Raw genomic sequence first — 20,270 nt, 5'->3', positions numbered from 1 at the left:
TGACAAAGATGGTGTCAGAATTGAGTACTCGTGGCCGTAGTTTCTGTGTATGATTTCAGAATCCAAATGAGCAACCGGATGGCTGGAGGGAGACAGGATATGGGGTGAAGGCCTCCGAGTGGGGGTGGGGGGCGTGGCTGTTTTCAGTAAACACTGAAAGTACCGGGAAGAGAGGAAATGAAGCCAGCTATTTCACGAGCTGCCGAGATGCTCTTCAATAAGCTCTGCAACTTTTCACAAAAGACAGAAACTGCTTCATAAACAGCACGATCTTGTTAGCATAGAAACCGCACCCCCACTTTCCGACGTTTCTTCTGCGGACGTCTGCTACCTCTAGGCTTACCCGCAAAGGAGGGGCAGGGACAACCTCCAAAATTACCAGACTCTTTTAAGACTCGGCGTGAGAAACTACAAGTTCCAGGTTGCAGCGCTGACTCCGCCAAACACGTCAGTACCCACCAGAGAAACTACAAATCCCAGGATGCAGTGCTGCCTCGGACCCCCGACCCCCTCCACTCCCAGCAACGCTTCAAGGATGAGGTCCCTTCGGAAATCAGATTAAGGTCGGCGCTGCATGCTGGGAATCAGAAGACCCAAAATAGGATTGGCTGAGACTTTTCCCGGCACCGCCGTCCTCTCAGGCTGGCCCGTGGGAGAAGGGAGAGGGCGCTGCGCACTTCCTGTAGACGCCGGCAAGCAACGGCCTCGGCGCGTCTCCGCCTCACCAGGTACTAATCTCCCGCGCGTAGAAAGCATCTGTGACCCAGCGGAAGTGATTCCTCTTGCTGCCCCGGAACCCACGGCGGCAGGCAGCTGGGGGTGGGGGGGCGGCCCTGGTGTAGGGGCTGTGGCGGTGCGCGGGGACCCGGTGCGGTGGCTGCGGTGGCTGCGGAGCTGACGAGTGAGTCTCGGGCTAGGGTGGGAACGGAGCTCTGGGCCCGCGTGGGGGACGGGGGAGGCTCGTACTGGGTGCTCTCGCCATCCCACTTCCCACCCCTTCCCATTTGGGCGGGGAAGGAACGGAAGCTTAACCTTCCCCTGCCGCTTCGGCTCCTGGTTTGGGGGAGGGGAGAGGAGGGCGGCGGGACCTTCCCTGGCGCGGCTCGGTGGGCTTGGAAAAGGGAAGAAGGAGGGGCGGCGGCTGGCGAGACTGGGCCTCTTCGGGGTTGAGCGCGAGGAGGGTGGAGTTAGGAGCATGGCAGCTCTGTCGCTTTTCCTTTTTTGCTTTCCCCGGGTGCACTCAGGCTCGTCCATTCCTTGGAGTCAGTCCCGTCACAGAAGAGGGCCCTCGCTCTTTCCTGAGGCGGGTCACCGAGAACTTTACCTTCGGGGCAACTTGTTGGGTGATCTCTGCCCGACTTGGTTTGGGTCTGTCGAGCATCTGCCGCCCAGTCTTACCTGATAGAGGCAGCTAGTGTCAAGTACGGTGGCCATTAAGTTTCTCCTGTGGACCTCTTTAGTATAGTTTATGGAGTTCGAGTTATTAGTGCGAGCATTTCTACTCTGCGTCGCCTTCAGTATAGAAAACAACCGAAATCCTTTAGAGTTTTAAAACCTTATTTTCAAACTGCCAAATTTGCTTTTTGATCTCCAGATAGTTTTCCTGTTTTGTTCAGTGGGCTAAAATGAGACATCTCCGATCTCGTTTACATTGTAATTGTGGTATAATTCATGCTGTTGAAACATCACTGTTCACATGTGGATTCATTCATTTCGGAGATAAAATGGCAAAGAGACAACTATGGCCCCTGTCGTCTGGATATTAAGTGCTTATTGCCAGTGATGATTTTGGCTTCATAATTTTTAAAGGACTGTCCTTTTTCCTTAAGTATGTGATCGACCTAATAACCAATAACTACCATTCCAAAGTATATATATAAATTTATTTCAAATGGAAGATGCTAGTTTCTTTGCATTGTAATTCTGTAATATGATTAGGCAATAGTTTGTAGTCAGAAGTTAGAGTCAGTTCTATATATCAAGTTATAAAGTAATATTTGTATATTATAAATTGCTTTTTGGATTTTTTTTTGTAGATTTTTCAGTATTAGAAAATAATCTGAAATGTCTTTGTATTTACATTGGTATGTGTTAATGCATTGTGGGTAATCCGTCCTAAATGTTTACTGTTCCATTATTAAATAAGATCAGAAAAATCTCATCAGTGATTTCAAGCTTTGGTGATTAAGAAAACTATAATGCCATTCACTCAAATATTTATTGAGCATGTTCATCTTGTATATGTTAGGCACTATATATGAGGCCTGCCCTCTTGGAGCTTGAGGAAAGAGAGACTGTACATTAAGTAAGCAAATATAGTTTCAGATGGCGATAAGTGTAAAGAATATAACTAGATTTAGAGTTAGATTAAGTTAGGGTGACTAGGGTGGGAGTGTGTAATTTTGAAAGAGACGTGCTCAAGGAAGACCCACTTCTCTGAAGACTTAATGTTTTGCTTGGAGACCAAAATAATGAAGATCTGAAGGAAGAATTTTTGAGAGAGCAGTAACTGCAAATGCATAGACCTCAAGAGAAATGAACTTGACCCATTACAATACTTAGAAGGTCAGTGTGGCTGGAGCATAAGGAAAAGTGATGGGAGATGAGAGCAGAATGGTTAGCAAGCAGTAAATCAAATGGAACTTTTTGCTTTGTTTGTAATGAGAAGCCATTAGAGGATTTTGTGTAGGGGAATGCTTTTGATGACTAAGTGCTGAGTGGCAAATTGAGTTGGAGGAAACTGGAGAAACTAGCTCCTAAGGCGACTTGTAGTAGTTCAGTTGAGCTGTGGTAGCTTGAACTAGAGATGTAGAGTTGGAAGTGAGAAGCAGTCTGATTTGGAGTATAATTTGAAGATGGAACCAAATGGGTCTTACTCTAACCCCAGGACAAAAAATCTGGAAGAATCACCTTGCTTTGCCCAAACATCTGGGTGAACAGTAGCACCATCTCCTGGAATGAGGAAGACAGGGGCAGGTGCACTGGTTTCTAAGCAATAAAGCAGGAGTTCTGTATAGAGTGTACTGAATTTGATAATTTTATACAGCTTAGAATATGTGCAGTAGTAGGCAATAGGATACCCACTACTGTTGCTCAGAGCAGAAGTCAGGCTCGGGAGATAATCTTGGAGTCATGTTTTATAGGTGGTACTTAAAAATATGGACCAGAGGACATCAAGAATATTGATGGAGAAGAGGACAGATGGCTGGGAAGGAAGCATTCTGGTCAGAGGAGCAGTGATGGGAACAGAAAGGCCAGGAGGGTGTGGCCTCTGTAATGCTAATGGAAGAAGAGATGGTGGAGTCAACTATAAAAGAGAAAGATGAGGATTAAAAATTGTCCTAGTGACCAAGTAATTGAAATTTGACAAAAGCACTTTGATTGGACTAGTAGTCTAAAAAGATTGATTATTGTGGGTTATGGAGAAGTTGTGGTCCTGATGATGTTACAGCGTTTGATGTGTTGATGGGAATAGGGGCAGAGCAAAGTGTTTGGATCACTGTGGTAGGAAGGATGATTTTTATGCAGCTTTTGAAACAGGAAAATGGACAAAGTATATGGTATATAGGTATGCAGGTAGGATGAAGGTGGAAAAGAGGCATTTGAAGTGATTTGTTCTGTTTTCTTGGTGAAATAAGTGAAGTTGTTAGGATAGGGAGGAGAGGAGTATGGGAGGTTTAAGAGAAACTGTAAATTTTCTGAGTAGGAAAGCCAGTTAACTAGTTAGTTAGGGGGATCACTGTGATACCAAGTCCCTGTTTAAAGTGTGTGGCCATAGATTTAAAATTAGAGACCAGTCAAAATGGTTGTGAGTTTTCTTCAGCCAGTTCAGCTTTTTATTTGAGGCCTGAGCTGGGTAGAGAGTTGGACTGGCCAGGATTGGGATTTTGGGTGGGTTGGCTACATCAGAGGAGGAGCAGGGGGTTCAGGAGTATAGAGACTGTGACGTGTGTATGCTGCCAGCCCTCATGTTAACAGTGGACTGAAGCCTGCTCTGGGGTTGCTTTGTATTTGTTTTTTATTCTTAGTCCATTGTTGAAAGGTTTTTAAAAATTATTTTATAGTGCATAGAATGTATAATTGTTGTGTCCTGCTCTTTGGGACCCCATGGACTGTAGCCCACTAGGCTCCTCTATCCATGGAATTTCCCAGGCGAGAATACTGGAGTGGGTTGCCATTTCCTTCTGCAGGGGATCTTCCCAACCCAAGGATCAAACCCATGTTTCCAGCACTGGCAGACTGATTCTCTACCACTAAGCCACCAGGGAAGTCCTTTTGCTCTTACTTTTTAGACTGAGACAAAGGAGTTTGGAGATCATTGCCTGAGAGGGAGATAAGGTTGGTTACAGGGTGTGGCAGACAGCCTCAGTGGAACACACAGCACTCTGGAGCTCTTGAGTTCTGTGCTGTGTGGGAGCCACTCTGCTTAATAAAGATGAGAAATTGGGAATTATGGGCATCTGTAGAGGGAGGGTGAATTTCAGATGGGTTCAGTCATAAAATGGTAGAGCTGGAAGGGACTTCAGACACAGTTTAGTCCAGTTTCCTCATTTGGGAGATTAAGAAACAGAAGTCTTATTACTTAAACCTATCTGAGTCTCAAGATAGAAAAAAAAATTTTTTTAATGTTTCAGCTGTGTTGCATGGCTTGTGGAATCTTAGTTCCTTGACCAGGGATTGAACCCATATCTTCTGCATTGGAAGCTCAGAGTCATAACCACTGTACCACCAGGGAAGTCCCAGAATGAGAATTTTATATCATCCTGAGACACAAATTCAGCAACACAATAAGCACATTCTAGGCAAAATATTCTAATGTCTTTTTATCAACTAGAATTGTGTAACTTCTGTCAATTTGTATTAATGGCCAAAGCCTCTCTAATTGCCTCTTCAAATAGTCCTAAACATTAATTTTTGGTTAATGTAATTTACTTCATTTTCCAAAGTAATTATATTCTTACATATTATTATTAAGAACAAATTATCAGGCTGACTGACCATTGTTTCCTTCATAAGCAGCTTAGTTCCACATACTTGTTTCTTTTTAAAAAATCAGTTTTAAATCATAGTTTTCTAGTTAAATAACTAGAAATAACTAGTACTTTCAGACATGTATTTCAATGCTCTTTTTAAAAAAAAATTGAAGTGTCATTGACCTACAATAATACATTAGTTTCAGATGTACAGCATGTGCTGTGCTTAGTCGCTTAGTTGTGTCCAGCTCTTTGTGACCCTATGGACTGTAGCCCACCAGGCTCCTCTGTCCATGGGGATTGTCCAGGCAAGAATACTGGAGTGGGTTGCCATGCCCTCCTCCAGGGGATCTTCCCTGCCTTGGTATCAAACCCAGGTCTCCCACATTGCAGGCATATTCTTTACAGTCTGAGCCACCAGGGATGATTCAGTATTTCTGAACATTACAAAATGATCACCACGATGGTAAGTCTAGTGCCGTCTGGTACTACACAAGGATGCTAAAATATTTGACTGTATTCCCCATGCTTTGTGTTTTATCCACATGTTTCATGACTCCTAACTGGAAGTTTGTTACCTCTCTTTTTTTTTTTCCGAATTGAAGGATAATTGCTTTCAGAATTTTGTTGGTTTCTGCCAAATATCAACATGAATCAGCCGTAGGTATGTGTGTGTCCCCTCCCAGGTTTTGTACCTCTTAATCTCCCTTGTCTGACTCATTCCTCCACCCTATTCCCGTGGCAACCCCCGGTTTGTTCTGTGACTCTGGTTCTGTTTTGTTACATTTGTTCATTCATTTTGGTGTTTAGATTCCACATGTAAGTGAGATCATACAGTTTTTGTCTTTCAGTCTTTGACTTACTGACTTATTTTACTTAGCATGATACCCATGTTGTCGCAGATGGCAAGATCTCATTCTTCTTATGACTGAGTAATACTCTTTTGTATGAATAATCTTGTATTGTGTATGTCCCATCTTTATCCATTCATCTGTTGATGGGCACTTAGATTGCTTCCATATCTTGAGTTTTGTAAATAATGCTAAAATGAATGCAGGGGTGCATGCATTTTTTTTGAATTAGCATTTTTGTTGACTTTAGAAAAAATCTGCAGAAGTGTAACGCTGGATCTATGGTAGTGCTATTTTTAATTTTTTGAGGAACTTCCATGCTGTTTTCCGTGGTGGCTGCATCAATTTACAGTCCTACCAATGCTGTGTAAGGGTTCCCTTTTCTCCACATTTTTGCCAGTGCTTGTTATTTATTAATTGTCAAAAATGATGATAGCCATTCTGATGGGTCTCAAGTGGTATCTTATTACAGTTTCTATTTGCATTTCCCTGGTGATTTTTGATGTTGAGCATCTTTTCATGTATTGGTTGGCTATCTGTGTGTCGTCTTTGGGAAAATGTCTATTCTGGTCCTCTTCTCATTTTTCAGTTGGGTTGGTTGGGGGGTTTTGATTTTGAGTTGTATGAATTCTTTAAATATTGGGTTAGCCAAAAAGTTTATTCTGGTTTTTCCTTAAGATGTTAACGAACTTTTTTTGTTGTTGTTCAGTCACTCAGTTGTGTCCTACCCTTTTCGACCTCATGGACTGCAGCGCATCAGGCTTCCCTGTCCTTCACTATCTCCCAGAGTTTGCTCAAACTCATGTCCATTGAGTTGATGATGCCATCCAACCGTTTCATCCTCTGTAACCCTCTTTCCTTCTGCCCCAGCCTTTTCCAGCATCAGGGTCTTTTCCAGTGAGTTGACTCTCCGCGTCAGGTGACCCAAGTATTGGAGCTTCAACTTTGGCCAACCCCATATTTTGGGTATTAACCCCTTATCAGACATACTGTTTGCACACTTCTCCCATTCAATAGGTGGCCTTTTAATTATGTTAGCAGTTTCATTTGGTTTGCATAAGCTTTTTCTTTAGTTTGATATAGTTCCATTTGTTTACTTTTGCTTTGTTTTCCTTGCCTGAGGAGACATATCCCACAGAATACTGCTAAGACCAGTGTCAAGGAATGTACTGCCTATGTTTTCTTCTTGGAGCTTTATGATTTCAGGTCTTATGTTTAAGTATTTAATACACTTTTGAGTTTATTTTTGTATATGGTGTGAGAAAGTTCAGTTTTGTTTCTTTTGCATATAAGCTGCCCAGTTTTCCCAACACCATTTGTTGAAGAGGCTGTCTTTTTCTCACTGAATATTTTTGTTCTTTTATCATAGATGAATTGATCATGTAACTGTGGTCTCATTTCTGGGCTCTCTGTTCTGCCATTAGTCTATGAGACTGTTTTTACATACTGTTGGGATTGCTGTAGTTTGCAGTATGGAGAAGGAAATGGCAGCCCACTCCAGTATTCTTGACCGAGAAAGCCCATGGACAGTGGAGCCTGATGGGCTCCAGTCCATGGGGTCGCAAAGAGTCAGACACGACTGAGCAGCTGACCACAGCGTAGCATGCCTTCTGCATCTTACGTGTAAGACTCCGTTCATCACTGAGCGCTAGACAGCAGCACAGCAGCTTGTAGTGGAATTTAAAAGCAGGGAACATGTTCCCTCTGACTCTATTCTTTCTCAGAATTGTTTGGGCTATTCAGGGTCATTTTTATATATTTTCCTGCAGAAAACATGAGTTTAATCGGTGAGAAATCATTTATTTTTCATAAATGGCATGAAACTATACCTATCATTCTTTTCTGCTTTTAAAAAAAATCAACAGTTTATCTTGGTGGTATTTCCATGTTATTATATACATATATTTTAACTTAATCTTTTTCACTGCCCCGGAATGTTTCATAAGTTTATACTGTTTTTGTTTCATATTACCCATTTCCCCTCCCATTCAAATCTTGGATCTTAGCAAGTTTTAATGTTTTAGTTTTCATGTGGCCATTGGAATCAAACATTTTTATAGGGATCTGTGAGCTATTTTTGTATTTTTTTCTTCTGATATGTTTCTAGAGTTCAGTGGGTTTTTTTTTTTTTTTTTAACATTTGGTTCTTTAATCGCTATTGTATTCTTGTAAGTAATGAGTCAGACATCTGCAGAACTGTAGATTTGCAGCTGTTGCGCTCATCTGCTTTGCTAATCCAAGCAAGTCAGCTGAAAAACTGTTAGAACTAGTAAGAGAGTTCTGTGAAGATGATGGAATACAAGATCAACTCACCGAATGTAAAAGATTTTCTTTAAAACACCAGCAATAGCCTTTCAGAAAGTATAGCATAAAACAGATCTCATTCATAATGGGAACTGTCAAGTACTAAAAGTAGACCTAACAAGAAATGTGTGATCACAGAATGGGGACTTGCCCAACTCTTTAGCAAAAGCATGTTTATGACACTGTTGTGTGATTAAAACTAGGGATATTGGTCAGGTAATAAACAAGATTGATGGAACAGAATACAATCTAGGAATCCATGTAATATAGTGTATGATAGTAATATAGTAGTAATATAATGTATGTAGTAATATAGTGTATGATAAAGGTAACATTTCAAATAAGGGATGGGCAGTTAAAAGATCTTTTTGGTGTTCAATGACACTAGGCTGAAAACTGACTTCAGTATAGGCCTTAGGCTCACCAGAATTTCTGTTTTTTACCAAAACATTTTTTAAAAAATGCTAAGAGTAATTTTATATATGACACTTTAAAAGCACAATGACATCAAGCCTTTGTTCATGTCTTCTGCCTAGAACTATTCTCAACCCACTGTTCAACCACTTCCTTTTACCTACCTAATTTGTATTTCGAGAACTCGCTCAGTTATGGAGTAAATGTTCACACTGAGCTTTTGTAACTCCAAACTTACATTTATATATATATAAATATATATATATGTATATCTGTGGGTTAAGTCCAAATTTAATCATTTCAGTTATTTTAACTTCTTAGGTATCAGAGTCTATCTACTCTTGCTGATGTTGATTTACTCTTTGTTACTAATGGGGAGCTCCCTTCCCCACCCAACCTTTAACCCTTGTATAAATTATGGAATTTATTTACTATATTAAGAAGTCTGTAGAAAAACTGTTGCTACCCAGAGGGCTTCTAAGGTGTGACTTTTCATGGTTGCTTAGCAACTGCTAGTTAAATAAACATCCTAAAGGTTTTCCTCTGGAGATTTTTTAAAGAAAAGAAATTCTTGAAATTCTACCTTTTTAGCATCTTTTCCTTTTGTGTGTGTGTGTTTTAGGATGAGTACAAAGCAGTATGAACAGAAGAAACTAATAATGACTGAAAAATGTGTTAAATTGCTAACTGTTATTACCATAAAATGACATAGTACTGGTTTTAAATTTTAAATAACTATTCAAGGATTTATATTGGCACCTCTCAACAGTAGTCGAAAAGAAGTTTTAACAGGAGCCAGAATTCATTACCATGGCTTTATGGAATAATGGAAGGGAATGTGGGCTCTAAAGCAAACCTATCTGGGTTTAAATTCTCATGTTGCCACTTAAGCTATGGAAGCCTTGAGCGAGTAGAGCAACCTCTTAGTGTTTCCTAGTCTCTACAACGGTAGTGACGCCTTCCCTGTGGAAGTATTGTTTTAAAATAAGATAATGTATGCAAGGAATTTAATGCAGTGTTTACACTCATTAGACCCTCAACTTGGTACTAATGTTATGTTGCCTGCTTTAGACATGGCCGTTTAAATATCTCCCTCCGTTCTTGGAGAGTGTTCTAGACTAACATTTAATTTTTACTCCTACTCTGTCACTCCCTGGAGCGAATCATTCAGCCTCACTATACATCAATGGTATCATTTTTTAAGGTGAGGGATTACATAGATTTAGGGCTTCCCTGGTGGTGGCTTAGATGATAAAGAATCTGCTTGTAATGCAGGAGCCCAAGGTTCGATCCCTGGATTGGGAAGATACCCTGGAGAAGGGAATGGCTATTCACTCCAGTGTTCTTGCCGGGAGAATTCCATGGAGAGAGTAACCTGGAAGGCTACAGTCTGTGGGGTTGCTAAGAGTCAGACACAACTGAACAACTAACACTTTAACTCGACATAGGTTTATTTGTCAGGAGTTTCTTAGAGAACAGGGTAATTAGGATATGCTGTTTTCCTGGTAATGACATAAAAATAATGTTGGGAGAAATAAAATCCTCCTTTGAAGAAATGCTGTTAAAATACAAATTGCTGGAAATGTGAGCTCTTTTAGCAATCATTTCTTTTGTAAAATTTAAGATTTCTCAAAAATTAATTTTTAACTCCTTCATTGTTAAATCTCAGAACTTTGGTAGCCTCTGTGCAGAATGGAGGGAACAGTAACCTGTATTATAGATGTGCACACTTAGCTAAGAAGAGGGCAGGCCTTATGTTTTTTTTCTCATGAAAGTCACATCCTTGGGTTGATCATGTCATTCATTTAGCAAATACTTGCTTTAGTGTTTACCAGTGTCTAGCAGATATAATATACAAAGATGATTAAAGCCATGAGTCACTTTCAAGTTCAGTTCAGCTCCTAATGAACAACATCTGTATTTTTAAACTTGTCAGAATAGTTACCGTAAAAAGGTAGGAGACGAAGCTGTATTTAGAGTCCCCTGTCCTGCAGGTGGTCTTCTCTCAGATGTTCAGAAACTTGATACTCTTCCCTATTGTGGTGACTGGGGAACTTACCTAGCTGAGAGAGACCGAGTCCTTGCACTTGTAACACTAAAGGATGTATTAAATAATAATGGGTGAAAACATGTTACTCTGGCATTGATCTCAATATAGCATTGTTATATTTTCAGGAAACTACTAAAGTTCCTGTGGACGCAAAGTAGAATTTCATAAGAACATAATGGGTAAGTTATATGAAAGTAATTTTGTCATTCAGTTAGTTGAAGCTTTCTTCTCAAAGGTAGACCTTCAGAGTTGGTGAATGCAAGTAAGAAAATAGAGTGGATTGAAAATTAGTTGTTTATATCAACAGCTGTGTTTACTATATGTTTCTGAAAGGTAGATCAGTAACATTATTGTGCCAGATTTAATTTGTGATTGCTAGTGAGTAATTGTTACTTAAGAAATTAGAAACTCTCCTAACAGACATGGAAAATGGTTTCATTTCAAAAAAAAAAAACCCAAAGTCACTAAATGTATAAATTTAAGTAATTGATAATTATTTTTATTTTTGTTCTCAGAGGTTGGCAAAAACTTAAAAATCTGTATGCTTGAATAGTCTGTGATTTAGAAGTTACTTGCATTTTTGAGTCCCCCAGCTTTTTACTATGAAAAATTGTAAGAATAATACACTGTGGCCTTTACCAATTAATGTTTTGCCATATTTGCTTTTCCTGTGTGTGTGTGTGTTTATATACCCACATATACATACAAAAACACACATAAGCCTTTTTGCCTGTATTTATTTAGTTGTACGTGTGATACTCAAGGAGTCTCCCAGGTGGTTCAGTGGTGAAGAATCTGCCTGCCGATGCAGGAGCTGCAGGAGTCTGGTTTTATTCCTGGGTTGGGAAGATCCTCTGGAGTAGGAAATGACAACCCTCTGTAGTATCCTTGCCTGGAGAATTTCATGGACAGAGGAGCCTAGCGGGCTACAGTCGATGGGGTCACAGAGTTGGCCACAACTGAGCATGCAGCACGTAAAACTCCATACTGAACACTTAAGCATGCATCTCCCTGATTCAGCCCATATTCAAAATTTCAGTTTCTTCAATAGTGTTCTTCACAGTGGGTTTATTCTTTTTAAATCAAGGGTCCAGTCAAGGATTACTTCCTGTATTTATTTATATCTTTGTCTCCTTTAAATAGTTTCCTACTTTAGAGATTGGGTGAGGAGCGAAGTCTTCCCTAGCACATTTAAATTTAGGTTTGTCTGAATGGTTCCTCCTGATTAGATTCAGATTAAACAATTTCGGCAATGGTAGAACATGAGTGATTTTGATATTTATTAATCTCAGTTTTAGGAATTTGTATTAACAGATGAGTGAGTGAATGTATGTTTGTAATTAAACAGGGCTTCAGCTTTTGTACTTCTCACTAAGGCTTCCTGAGTTTTTAGAATGAGCTTTAAGATGTTTTCTTTCAAATATTGGTAATCATAAAAATTTAAATTCTGTCAATACAAACATGTAAAGTTATACATGTGAGAAAAGATTATAAACAGATGTATAAAAATACATACTCCCTCAAAAAGTTACATTGCACAAACTCCTCTGGCTAAAACCAGCATGGAGGCAGTGGAGGTAGCTGCTAGCTACTTCACCTGTGCTTTGAATTTTTAAAGATGATACTTGTCTATATTCATTACTTCAGTATTCATGGAATAATTTAAACTGAGCAGTAAAACATTTTGGTCATTTTTTATGCATCAAGAGTAAAATGCTGAGTAAAGAAAGCCCTAATTTTGAGAATATGGGCTTGTCAGAAGTTGCACTCAAACGGCATACAAACATCTATTCCAAAATACAGTATACATTTTATTTTTAAAATGAGAGTTTCAAATAACAGATTTAAAGTTTTACTATTTGAATGTTTTCTTTTAGTCTTAAATTCGAATGTGCTGCTATGTTCACGAATTGTTACTATTCCCTTGAAAATACTGGTACATTTTTGTCTAAAGTAAACATCCTTGGGAGTTCCTTGGTGGTCCAGTGGTTAGGACTCAGCACTTTTCGCTGCCATGGTCCAGGTTCAATCCGTGGTCAGGGAACTGAGATCCCACAAACTGTGCGGTTAGAATATTTATAGACTAGTTATACAAGAAGTTAAAAACTTTAAAATCTTGGGAAATGATCCAGGTCTGAGTTATTCAAATACTAACTTTGGTAAACCTGTTTGTTTTTAATCCATTTTGTAAGTCAGAAATCATTTTACTACTTCCTTACTTTAGATGGAGAAGAGAAAACCTATGGTGGCTGTGAGGGCCCTGATGCCATGTATGTCAAGTTGATATCTTCAGATGGTCATGAATTTATTGTAAAGAGAGAACATGCGCTAACATCAGGAACAATAAAAGCCATGTTGAGTGGCCCAGGTAGGTACATTTCTTTATTTCCTCTTAATATATTGTGTCTTCACTTTCAATGTGTGATGAATGTGATTTAAGTTGAATTAGATAACTCATAACATTAAAAGAGAGACAGTAACTGTTCTAACATTAATTATTGCATGATTTTGTTGCATTCCCTGGTGGCTCAGGTGGTAAAGCCTCTGCCTGCATTGCAGAAGACCCGGGTTCGATCCTTGGGTGGGGAAGATCCCCTGGAGAAGGGAATGGCAGCCTACCCCAGTATTCTTGCCTAGAGAATTCCATGGACAGAGGAGTCTGGCGGGCTACCGTCCATGGGGTCGCAGAGTCGGACATGACTGAGCAGCTAACATTTTCACTATGTTGCATTGGGGAAAAATAGCATCTGCTATTTCCTGTTTTCAGTTATTTACTGCAGTTTTATTAAGACCAAACTGATTATTTTGTAACGGGAAGGATCGTTTCCCTCTGTTAGTTTCCTTAGTGAGTTCACCACAGAAGGACTGTGATTGGTGATTTGTGCTCCTGGTTACATGTGAAGTTTATGTAAGTTACTGCCTCCCAAATATCTATTCTTACTTTTACCTCAAGAAAGTTTTTCTTGAGGATTGGAATTTCTGGAGCATACAGTAATTCGATGCTTAACTCTTAGAGGAAATGCTGAACTGTTTGCACTGTGGCTGAACCATTTTACATTCCAACCAGCAGTGTATGAAGGTTCCGGTTTCTCCACATCCTCTCTGACATTGGTTATTTTCTGTTTTTCTGATTCTAGCCATCTTAGTGAGTGTGAAGTGGTATCTCTTTACATTGTCCTTTGGATTAGCAATTCCCTAATGACTAACGATGTTAAACATAACGATGTTATGTGCTTTTTGGTCATTTGTATATCTTCTTTTGAGAAACATCTGTTCAATTCTGTTGCCTATTTTTTTAGTTGACTTGTGTTTCTGAGTTGTTAAGAGTTCTGTATAAATTCTGGGTGACTTCCCTGGTAGCTTAGCTGGTAAAGAATCTGCCTGCAATGCAGGAGATCTGGGTTCAGTCCCTGGGTTGGGAAGATCCCCTGGAGGAGGGCGTGGCAACCCACTCCAGCATTCTTGGCTGGAGAAGCCCATGGACAGAGGAGCCTGGCGGGCTCCAGTCCATGGGATCGCAAAGAGTCGGACACGACTGAGCGACTAAACACAGCACATAAATTCTGGACACTAGATCCTTACCAGATACATGATTTGCAAATATGTTCTGTATTCTGTAGGCTGTGTCTTTTTCTGAGAGGCTGCTGCATTGGCTCTTCATTGCAGCACATAGAATCTTTGTTGTGTCGTGTGAGATCTTTTGCTGTAGCACAGACTCTAGTTGTGGCGTGTGGACTTAGCAGACTCAGTAGTTGTAGCACTTGGGCTTCATTGCTCCACACGAACCCTCGTCCCCTGCGTTGCGAGGCAGATTCTTTTTTTTTTTTTTTTTTCTTTTCAAGCTTTTAGCATTTGTATTGGAGTACAACCAATTAACAAACAATGTTGTGATCATTTCAGGTGACCAGCAAAGGAACTCAGCCATACGTTTGCATGTATACATTCTCCCCCAAACTTCCTTCTCATCCAGGTTGGCAAGGCAGAATCTTACCCATTGGACCACCAGGACAGTCCTTTGATAGTGTCTTTTGATGTACTAAACTTTTTTTATTTTGATGAAATCCAATTTATTTTCTTTCTTGTTGTTTGTGATTTATGAGTCCTTTCTAAAAATCCATTGCCAAATTCAGTGTCATGAAGATTTACCCTTTTGTTTTCTTATGAGTTCTGTGGTTTAAGCGCTAACATTTAGGTCCTTGATATTAAGTTAATTTTTTATATAGTGTGAATCAACTTCATTCTTTTGCATGTGGACATCCCAGTACTATTGAAGAGATCATACTTTACTCCCTTGAATGGTCTTGGTCTCCTTGTTGATATCAGTTGGCCATAAGTGTGTAGGTTTATTTCTGGACTCTGAATTCTTCCTGTTGGTATATGTATCTGTCCTTATACCTGTATAGCACTGTTTTGATTTCTGCAGCTTTGTAGTAAGTTTTGAAATTAGGAAGTGTTAGGCCTCTAACTTATTCTTTTTCAAAATTGTTTTGGCTATTTGGGATCCTTTGCAATCCCTTTTTTATATTTTTTACTATGGAAATTTTAAAACAACCCAGATATGGAGAAAATAGCATAATATGCCTTCCTGTACCCATCAACCAGCTTCGGTAGTTACCAGTATTTTGCTAATCTTGTTCCATCTTTCTGACTTTAAGAGTATTTTAAGCAAACTTCTGACATAATGCCATTTCATTTGCAGAAATCTATGATTGTTCCCCTGCAAACTCTTTTTTTTCTTTCCGAGACCATCAGTTTTGTTTTTTTTTTTTCCCATTTATTTTTATTAGTTGGAGGCTAATTACTTTACAATATTGTAGTGGTTTTTGCCATACATTGACATGAATCAGCCATGGATAGACCATCAGTCTTACTAGAGACAAGGTTATTTGTATAATGTCGACATCCAGATTAGACTTAAGTCATGTTTCATCTTGAAAACTCATAATTAGAACTCTGGAGGCTTGATTAAAATTCAGTTCATCTCTCTAACAAGAGTACTCTGTAGTTAGAACTCTTATATTCCTGTTGTATCGTGTCTTTTAGCAATGCCAAGACTGGTTAGTGGGTTCCAGAGTTATCAAGCTGATTGGTCCATGAGCAGTTCCCCAGTCAGTCTTTCATATAATAGTTTTAGCATTCACTGGGGCTATTACTGAAATTTACTTCATTCAGAATTATAAAACAGGGATTTTCTAATTCTTGCGTTTCTTCTGGACTTATTACTTAGAATTCTCCAATAAAGAACTGTTTGGTTACCCTGAAATACAACCTGTACAGGGGGAAAAAAAAGATAAACACTTGATTTTTTATTTCCCTTCTAATTTTTCAGAGTAGCGAATTGGTTCTCCAGCATCTTCCTATAGTAAAGAGTGTTTGTTTTGTTTGCATGTATACATATATGTGGGATATTTTTCAGGCCTGTGCAGTCATTTTTACTGATGTTCAGATTGCTCCATTTGCTCCATTTTTACGCCAGAGGAGGCACATCAAGTTGGCTTCTGCGTCCTTGTGACACGGCTATATTAGTCTTGGATATCTACTGCTTTCTGTAATAACAAAAGTTCTCAAAATGAACAAAATGTTCATTTTGTGCACTATTTCTCAATCCTGAAAACAACTTTTTCTAAAGAGCCCTGGTTTTTTTGTTTTTGGTTGGCTGGGGTTTTTTTAGTGGAAAATGGTACTTGGAGGCCCCTCTCTGGTGCTAGCAGTACTTGTTGCTCCTGAGTTGAATTCCTTTCAGACTTTTCTTATGGACAGAACTAGGATGTACTTGAGGGGGGAAATTCAGGAATGCCAACAAAATCTTAGTTAAAAATTAAGATTAGAGAATTTTGGCTTCTTTTGTAGGCCTGATCTCCTTTAACATAAAACCAACTTTCATGTAAACATTAGTTTACATGAAAAGGAATGTATACTGATACATGCACCTTCAAAACATTATGCTAAGTGAAAGAACCCAGACATGAAAAATCAAATATTGTATATCTCCATTTGTATAAAATATCCAGAATAGATGATTTCATAGAGACGGAAAATAAATTGGTGTTTTCCAGAGACTGGGGTGTGGGGGGAGGTGGGAAATAATTGCTTAAAGAGTGTGTGCGTGTGTGCTCACTTGTTCAGTCATGTCCTACTCTTTGTGACCCCATAGATCATAGCCCATCAGGATTCTCTGTCCATGGGATTTTTCAGGCAAGAATACTGGAGTGGGTTGCCATTCCTATACCAGGGGATCTTCCCAACCCAGGGATTGAACCTGGGTCTCCCACACTGGCTGGAGAATTTACTGCCACCTGGGAAGCCCTGCTTAAAGGGTACAAGGTTTTATCTGGGATGACAGAAATGTTTTGGAACCAGAGGAGAGTGGATGGCTGCCCAGCACTGGGAAGTACACTGAATCACGCATCTTAGACGGGGACTTTTGTGTTATGTGCATTTCACCTCAAAAAAGCACTGTTTGTCTAGTGTCAAAGGCTTAACAACTGCCTGTTGGTAATATTTCATGCTTATGTTCAAGCAAGAGAATTGTAGTTATTGGCAAACAAAAGCTGACTTCATTGCTATGAATTATTTGTTGGTTCCTCTCCTTTTTTCTCATCCCAGCCTACCCCTAACCAACAGACATTAATAGAAAACTTTTAAAATACTCTTTTCTCAGAAAGTACATTTTTCTGTCTTTTTTTATTCAGTGCACAGTGCTAATGCTAGACGGTCAAGAAAATATTTTAACCTAATAGTAAAGGCTAAATTATCTTAAGTTTGTATAGTTAAAGAAATTTTGAGAGATCACTAAAAACAGTTTATGAACTGTTATTAAAGGGAAATATAATGACTTACGAGATCTCATTAACATGATCATGTTTTTAAAAACTAAAGAGGAAAACAGTGGATTTACTTCCTTGAAAAGATTTTTTTAAATTAGTGTTTCACTTATTGTTTATATTTACATGGCAACATAGCACAGAGCTCCTGATTATCGTAAATACTCGATTCCCTAGACTAGTGGTCCCCAACCTTTTTGGCACCAGGGACCAGTTTTGTGAAAGACAATTTTCCCACAGACTTGGGGGCTGGGGTAGGGGAGTAGTTTGGGAATGATTTGTGCATTACATTTAATGTGCTCTTTATTTCTATTATTATTGCCTCAACTCCCCCTCAGATCCTCAGGCATCAGGTCCTGGAGGTTGAGGACTCTAGACCCAGACTGGATCTTCTGTGTTTCTGGTCAGAAATCAGAGCTAGCTACTTCATTTGATGCAAGTTGGATTTATCCTTTTTGCATTACATTAGTCTGCCATAACAAAATACCAGTGACTGGACGACTTAAACAGAAATTTCGTTTCTCACAGTAGTTATTCACATCCCAAAGGATGGGAATAAAGATTTGGCAGGGTTGGTTTCTTCTGGGGCCTCCCTCCTTGCCTTGTAGACAACTGTCTTCTCCCTGTGTCTTCACATTGTTGTCTAACCTCTGTGTGTCTGCAACCTAACCTCCTGTTCTGATAAGTGAAAGTTGCTCAATCATGTCCGACTCTGCAACCCTGTGGACTGTAGCTTGCCATGCTTCTCTGTCCATGGAATTCTTCAGGCAAGAATACTGGATTGGGTAGCCATTCCCTTCTCCAGGGGATCTTCCCAACCCAGGGATTGAACCCAGGTCTCCCGAATTGCAGGTGGATTCTTTGGGCAATAAGTATATATTTAACTTTATAAGATAGTGTCAGACTGTTTTCCGAAGTGGTTGTACTGTTTCACATTCTATCTGGCAATGTCTGTAGAGTTTAAATTTCTTGCCATAGTTTATTTTGGGGAATTTTAATTTACTTTATCTCTTTATTCATATGTGTGCATGTGCATGCTCAGTCATCTCTCGACTCTGCAGCCCCACGGACTGTAGCCTGCTAGGCTGCCCTGTGCATAGCATTTTCCAGGCAAGAATACTGGAGTGGGTTGCCATTTCTTACACCATTCTCCAAATGACTCGAAGTTACTTGGTTTGTTTTATTGGATTAGTACTTTAATGATAAAGTTATGAATTTTCAAAGAGCCAAAATTCTCTTTGCAGATGAACAAGGTGGAAGTCTAAAGTCAAAACATGACATGAAAAGTTCTGATAAGGATACCAGTCAAGTTGGTCCAGGACCTTAATTGCTTGTCTCCAAATATAGTCCCATTTGGGATTATTAGGAGTTAGCAATTTTGGAGGAACATAAGAATTTGGAGGAAAACACAGTTCAGCCCTTACATCACAAATTCCTTTTCTTTTCCAGGTCAGTTTGCTGAGAATGAAACTAATGAAGTCAATTTTAGAGAGATCCCTTCACATGTGCTATCGAAAGTATGCATGTATTTTACCTACAAGGTTCGCTACACTAACAGCTCCACGGAGATTCCTGAATTCCCAATTGCACCTGAAATTGCACTGGAACTGCTGATGGCTGCGAACTTCCTAGATTGTTAAATAAAATAAATTATAATAAACTGTTAACTCTTTTTCAGTATTTAATACCTGTAGTTCAGTTAGTACTTTTTTCATATATAGCATGTTGCCTGTGTGCAGTTGAACTTTAAAGTTCATTGCAAAGCAGATTATCTTCTGTTCTTTTGCATAGCAATCAGAGTTGAAGTTTGTTTGCTACATCAACAAATTAAGGACATTTTCACAAATTGATAAATAAACAAATATACCAATTCGTAGGTGGTTTTGCCTTATCCTTTGGATGTGATTTTTTTAAATAAGAGAAATGATGATACAGTAAATGCTGAAATTTAGGCATAAATTGAACACGTTCTACAGGTAAATAATGGGGCTACGTATTTTTATGTTCTTAGTGTTTTTTTTAAAAAACCTATTCTGATCTTATAGCTGTCATTAGCATTACTAGAGTTATGCAATTGCATATAATTGCATTATAAACATGTTTATAACTTAGCCAAAATATTGATTTTTATAACTGTCAAAGACATGAGAGTTGAAATTTCTTATGTGTCTTTTGATAAACTGCAGTATTGTTTTAAGTGTATCTTGTCTTTTTGTTTATTGCTACAATTTAAGAACTTTATTTAAAATCAGTTTTGGAAGATTACTAGATACAGCTTTTGGAGCAGGGACTTTTTGAACTATAGCCTCATGGTCAACAAGTAAATTACACATGCATTTGGTTTCATGTACATTGTGCATTTTGGCCAATCCAAAGTACTGTACTTTCATTGACTATAGTTTCCTTTGCAGTATTCATTCTCACATAGTCCCTTGTAGGTACACTTCTCATTATTTAAATATGCTTTAAAAGACTCATGAACTTCATCTAGATCCTGAGAACAAGACTTCTCTGAACTATTTTAGTCTTCCTCCATTCAGCTGAAATGTTATAAAATACTGAAACCTGAAGAGATGCAGTGCAGATCATATAATGCACTTTGATATAGTTTATCATCTTCTGTAAACGCATTTCCCAGTAGACAGGATGTCGTAATCTGGGTCTTCTCCTGAAGTCAAACTTACAAAAGAGGCCTTTTCAGCTTCTATACTAAGACAAAAAAAGTTTTTTTTTTAAGAACTATAAGATGTCTCTGCTTAGTCATGGGAAAAGAAGCACTAGAGTTGGATTTACTATAGTCTTCATCCTAGTAGTAAAACAAAGCTGTTACTACAGGGTCTATAAATTTAAATCT

At 39.0% G+C, this 20,270-nt stretch overlaps 1 protein-coding gene across 2 annotated transcripts; it reads left to right on the top strand.

Moving 5' to 3' along the window:
• The first annotated feature begins 509 nt into the window (after nucleotides 1–509).
• Nucleotides 510–19,292, top strand: ELOC (elongin C). Of its 2 annotated transcripts, none has more exons than XM_043879470.1 (4): nucleotides 510–728; nucleotides 10,718–10,771; nucleotides 12,817–12,960; nucleotides 18,866–19,292. In XM_043879470.1, the coding sequence occupies exons 2-4, from the start codon at nucleotides 10,768–10,770 to the stop codon at nucleotides 19,054–19,056; spliced, it is 339 nt and encodes a 112-aa protein (XP_043735405.1). In that variant the 5' UTR covers nucleotides 510–728; nucleotides 10,718–10,767; the 3' UTR covers nucleotides 19,057–19,292. The 2 variants fall into 2 exon arrangements, with proteins under 2 accessions (XP_043735405.1, XP_043735406.1); XM_043879471.1 differs by having other exon boundaries at nucleotides 726–901.
• Nucleotides 19,293–20,270: the final 978 nt, after the last annotated feature.

Source organism: Cervus elaphus, chromosome 21, assembly GCF_910594005.1.
Source record: "Cervus elaphus chromosome 21, mCerEla1.1, whole genome shotgun sequence".
NCBI lineage: Eukaryota > Metazoa > Chordata > Mammalia > Artiodactyla > Cervidae > Cervus > Cervus elaphus.
This window is presented reverse-complemented; position numbering and strand designations above follow the sequence as displayed.

Bases quoted from the DNA above. Each gene is read 5' to 3' on its own strand.
- ELOC (XM_043879470.1), top strand. The intron at 12,961-18,865 runs GTAGGTACATTT...TTTCTTTTCCAG, and splicing joins AGCCATGTTGAGTGGCCCAG to GTCAGTTTGCTGAGAATGAA.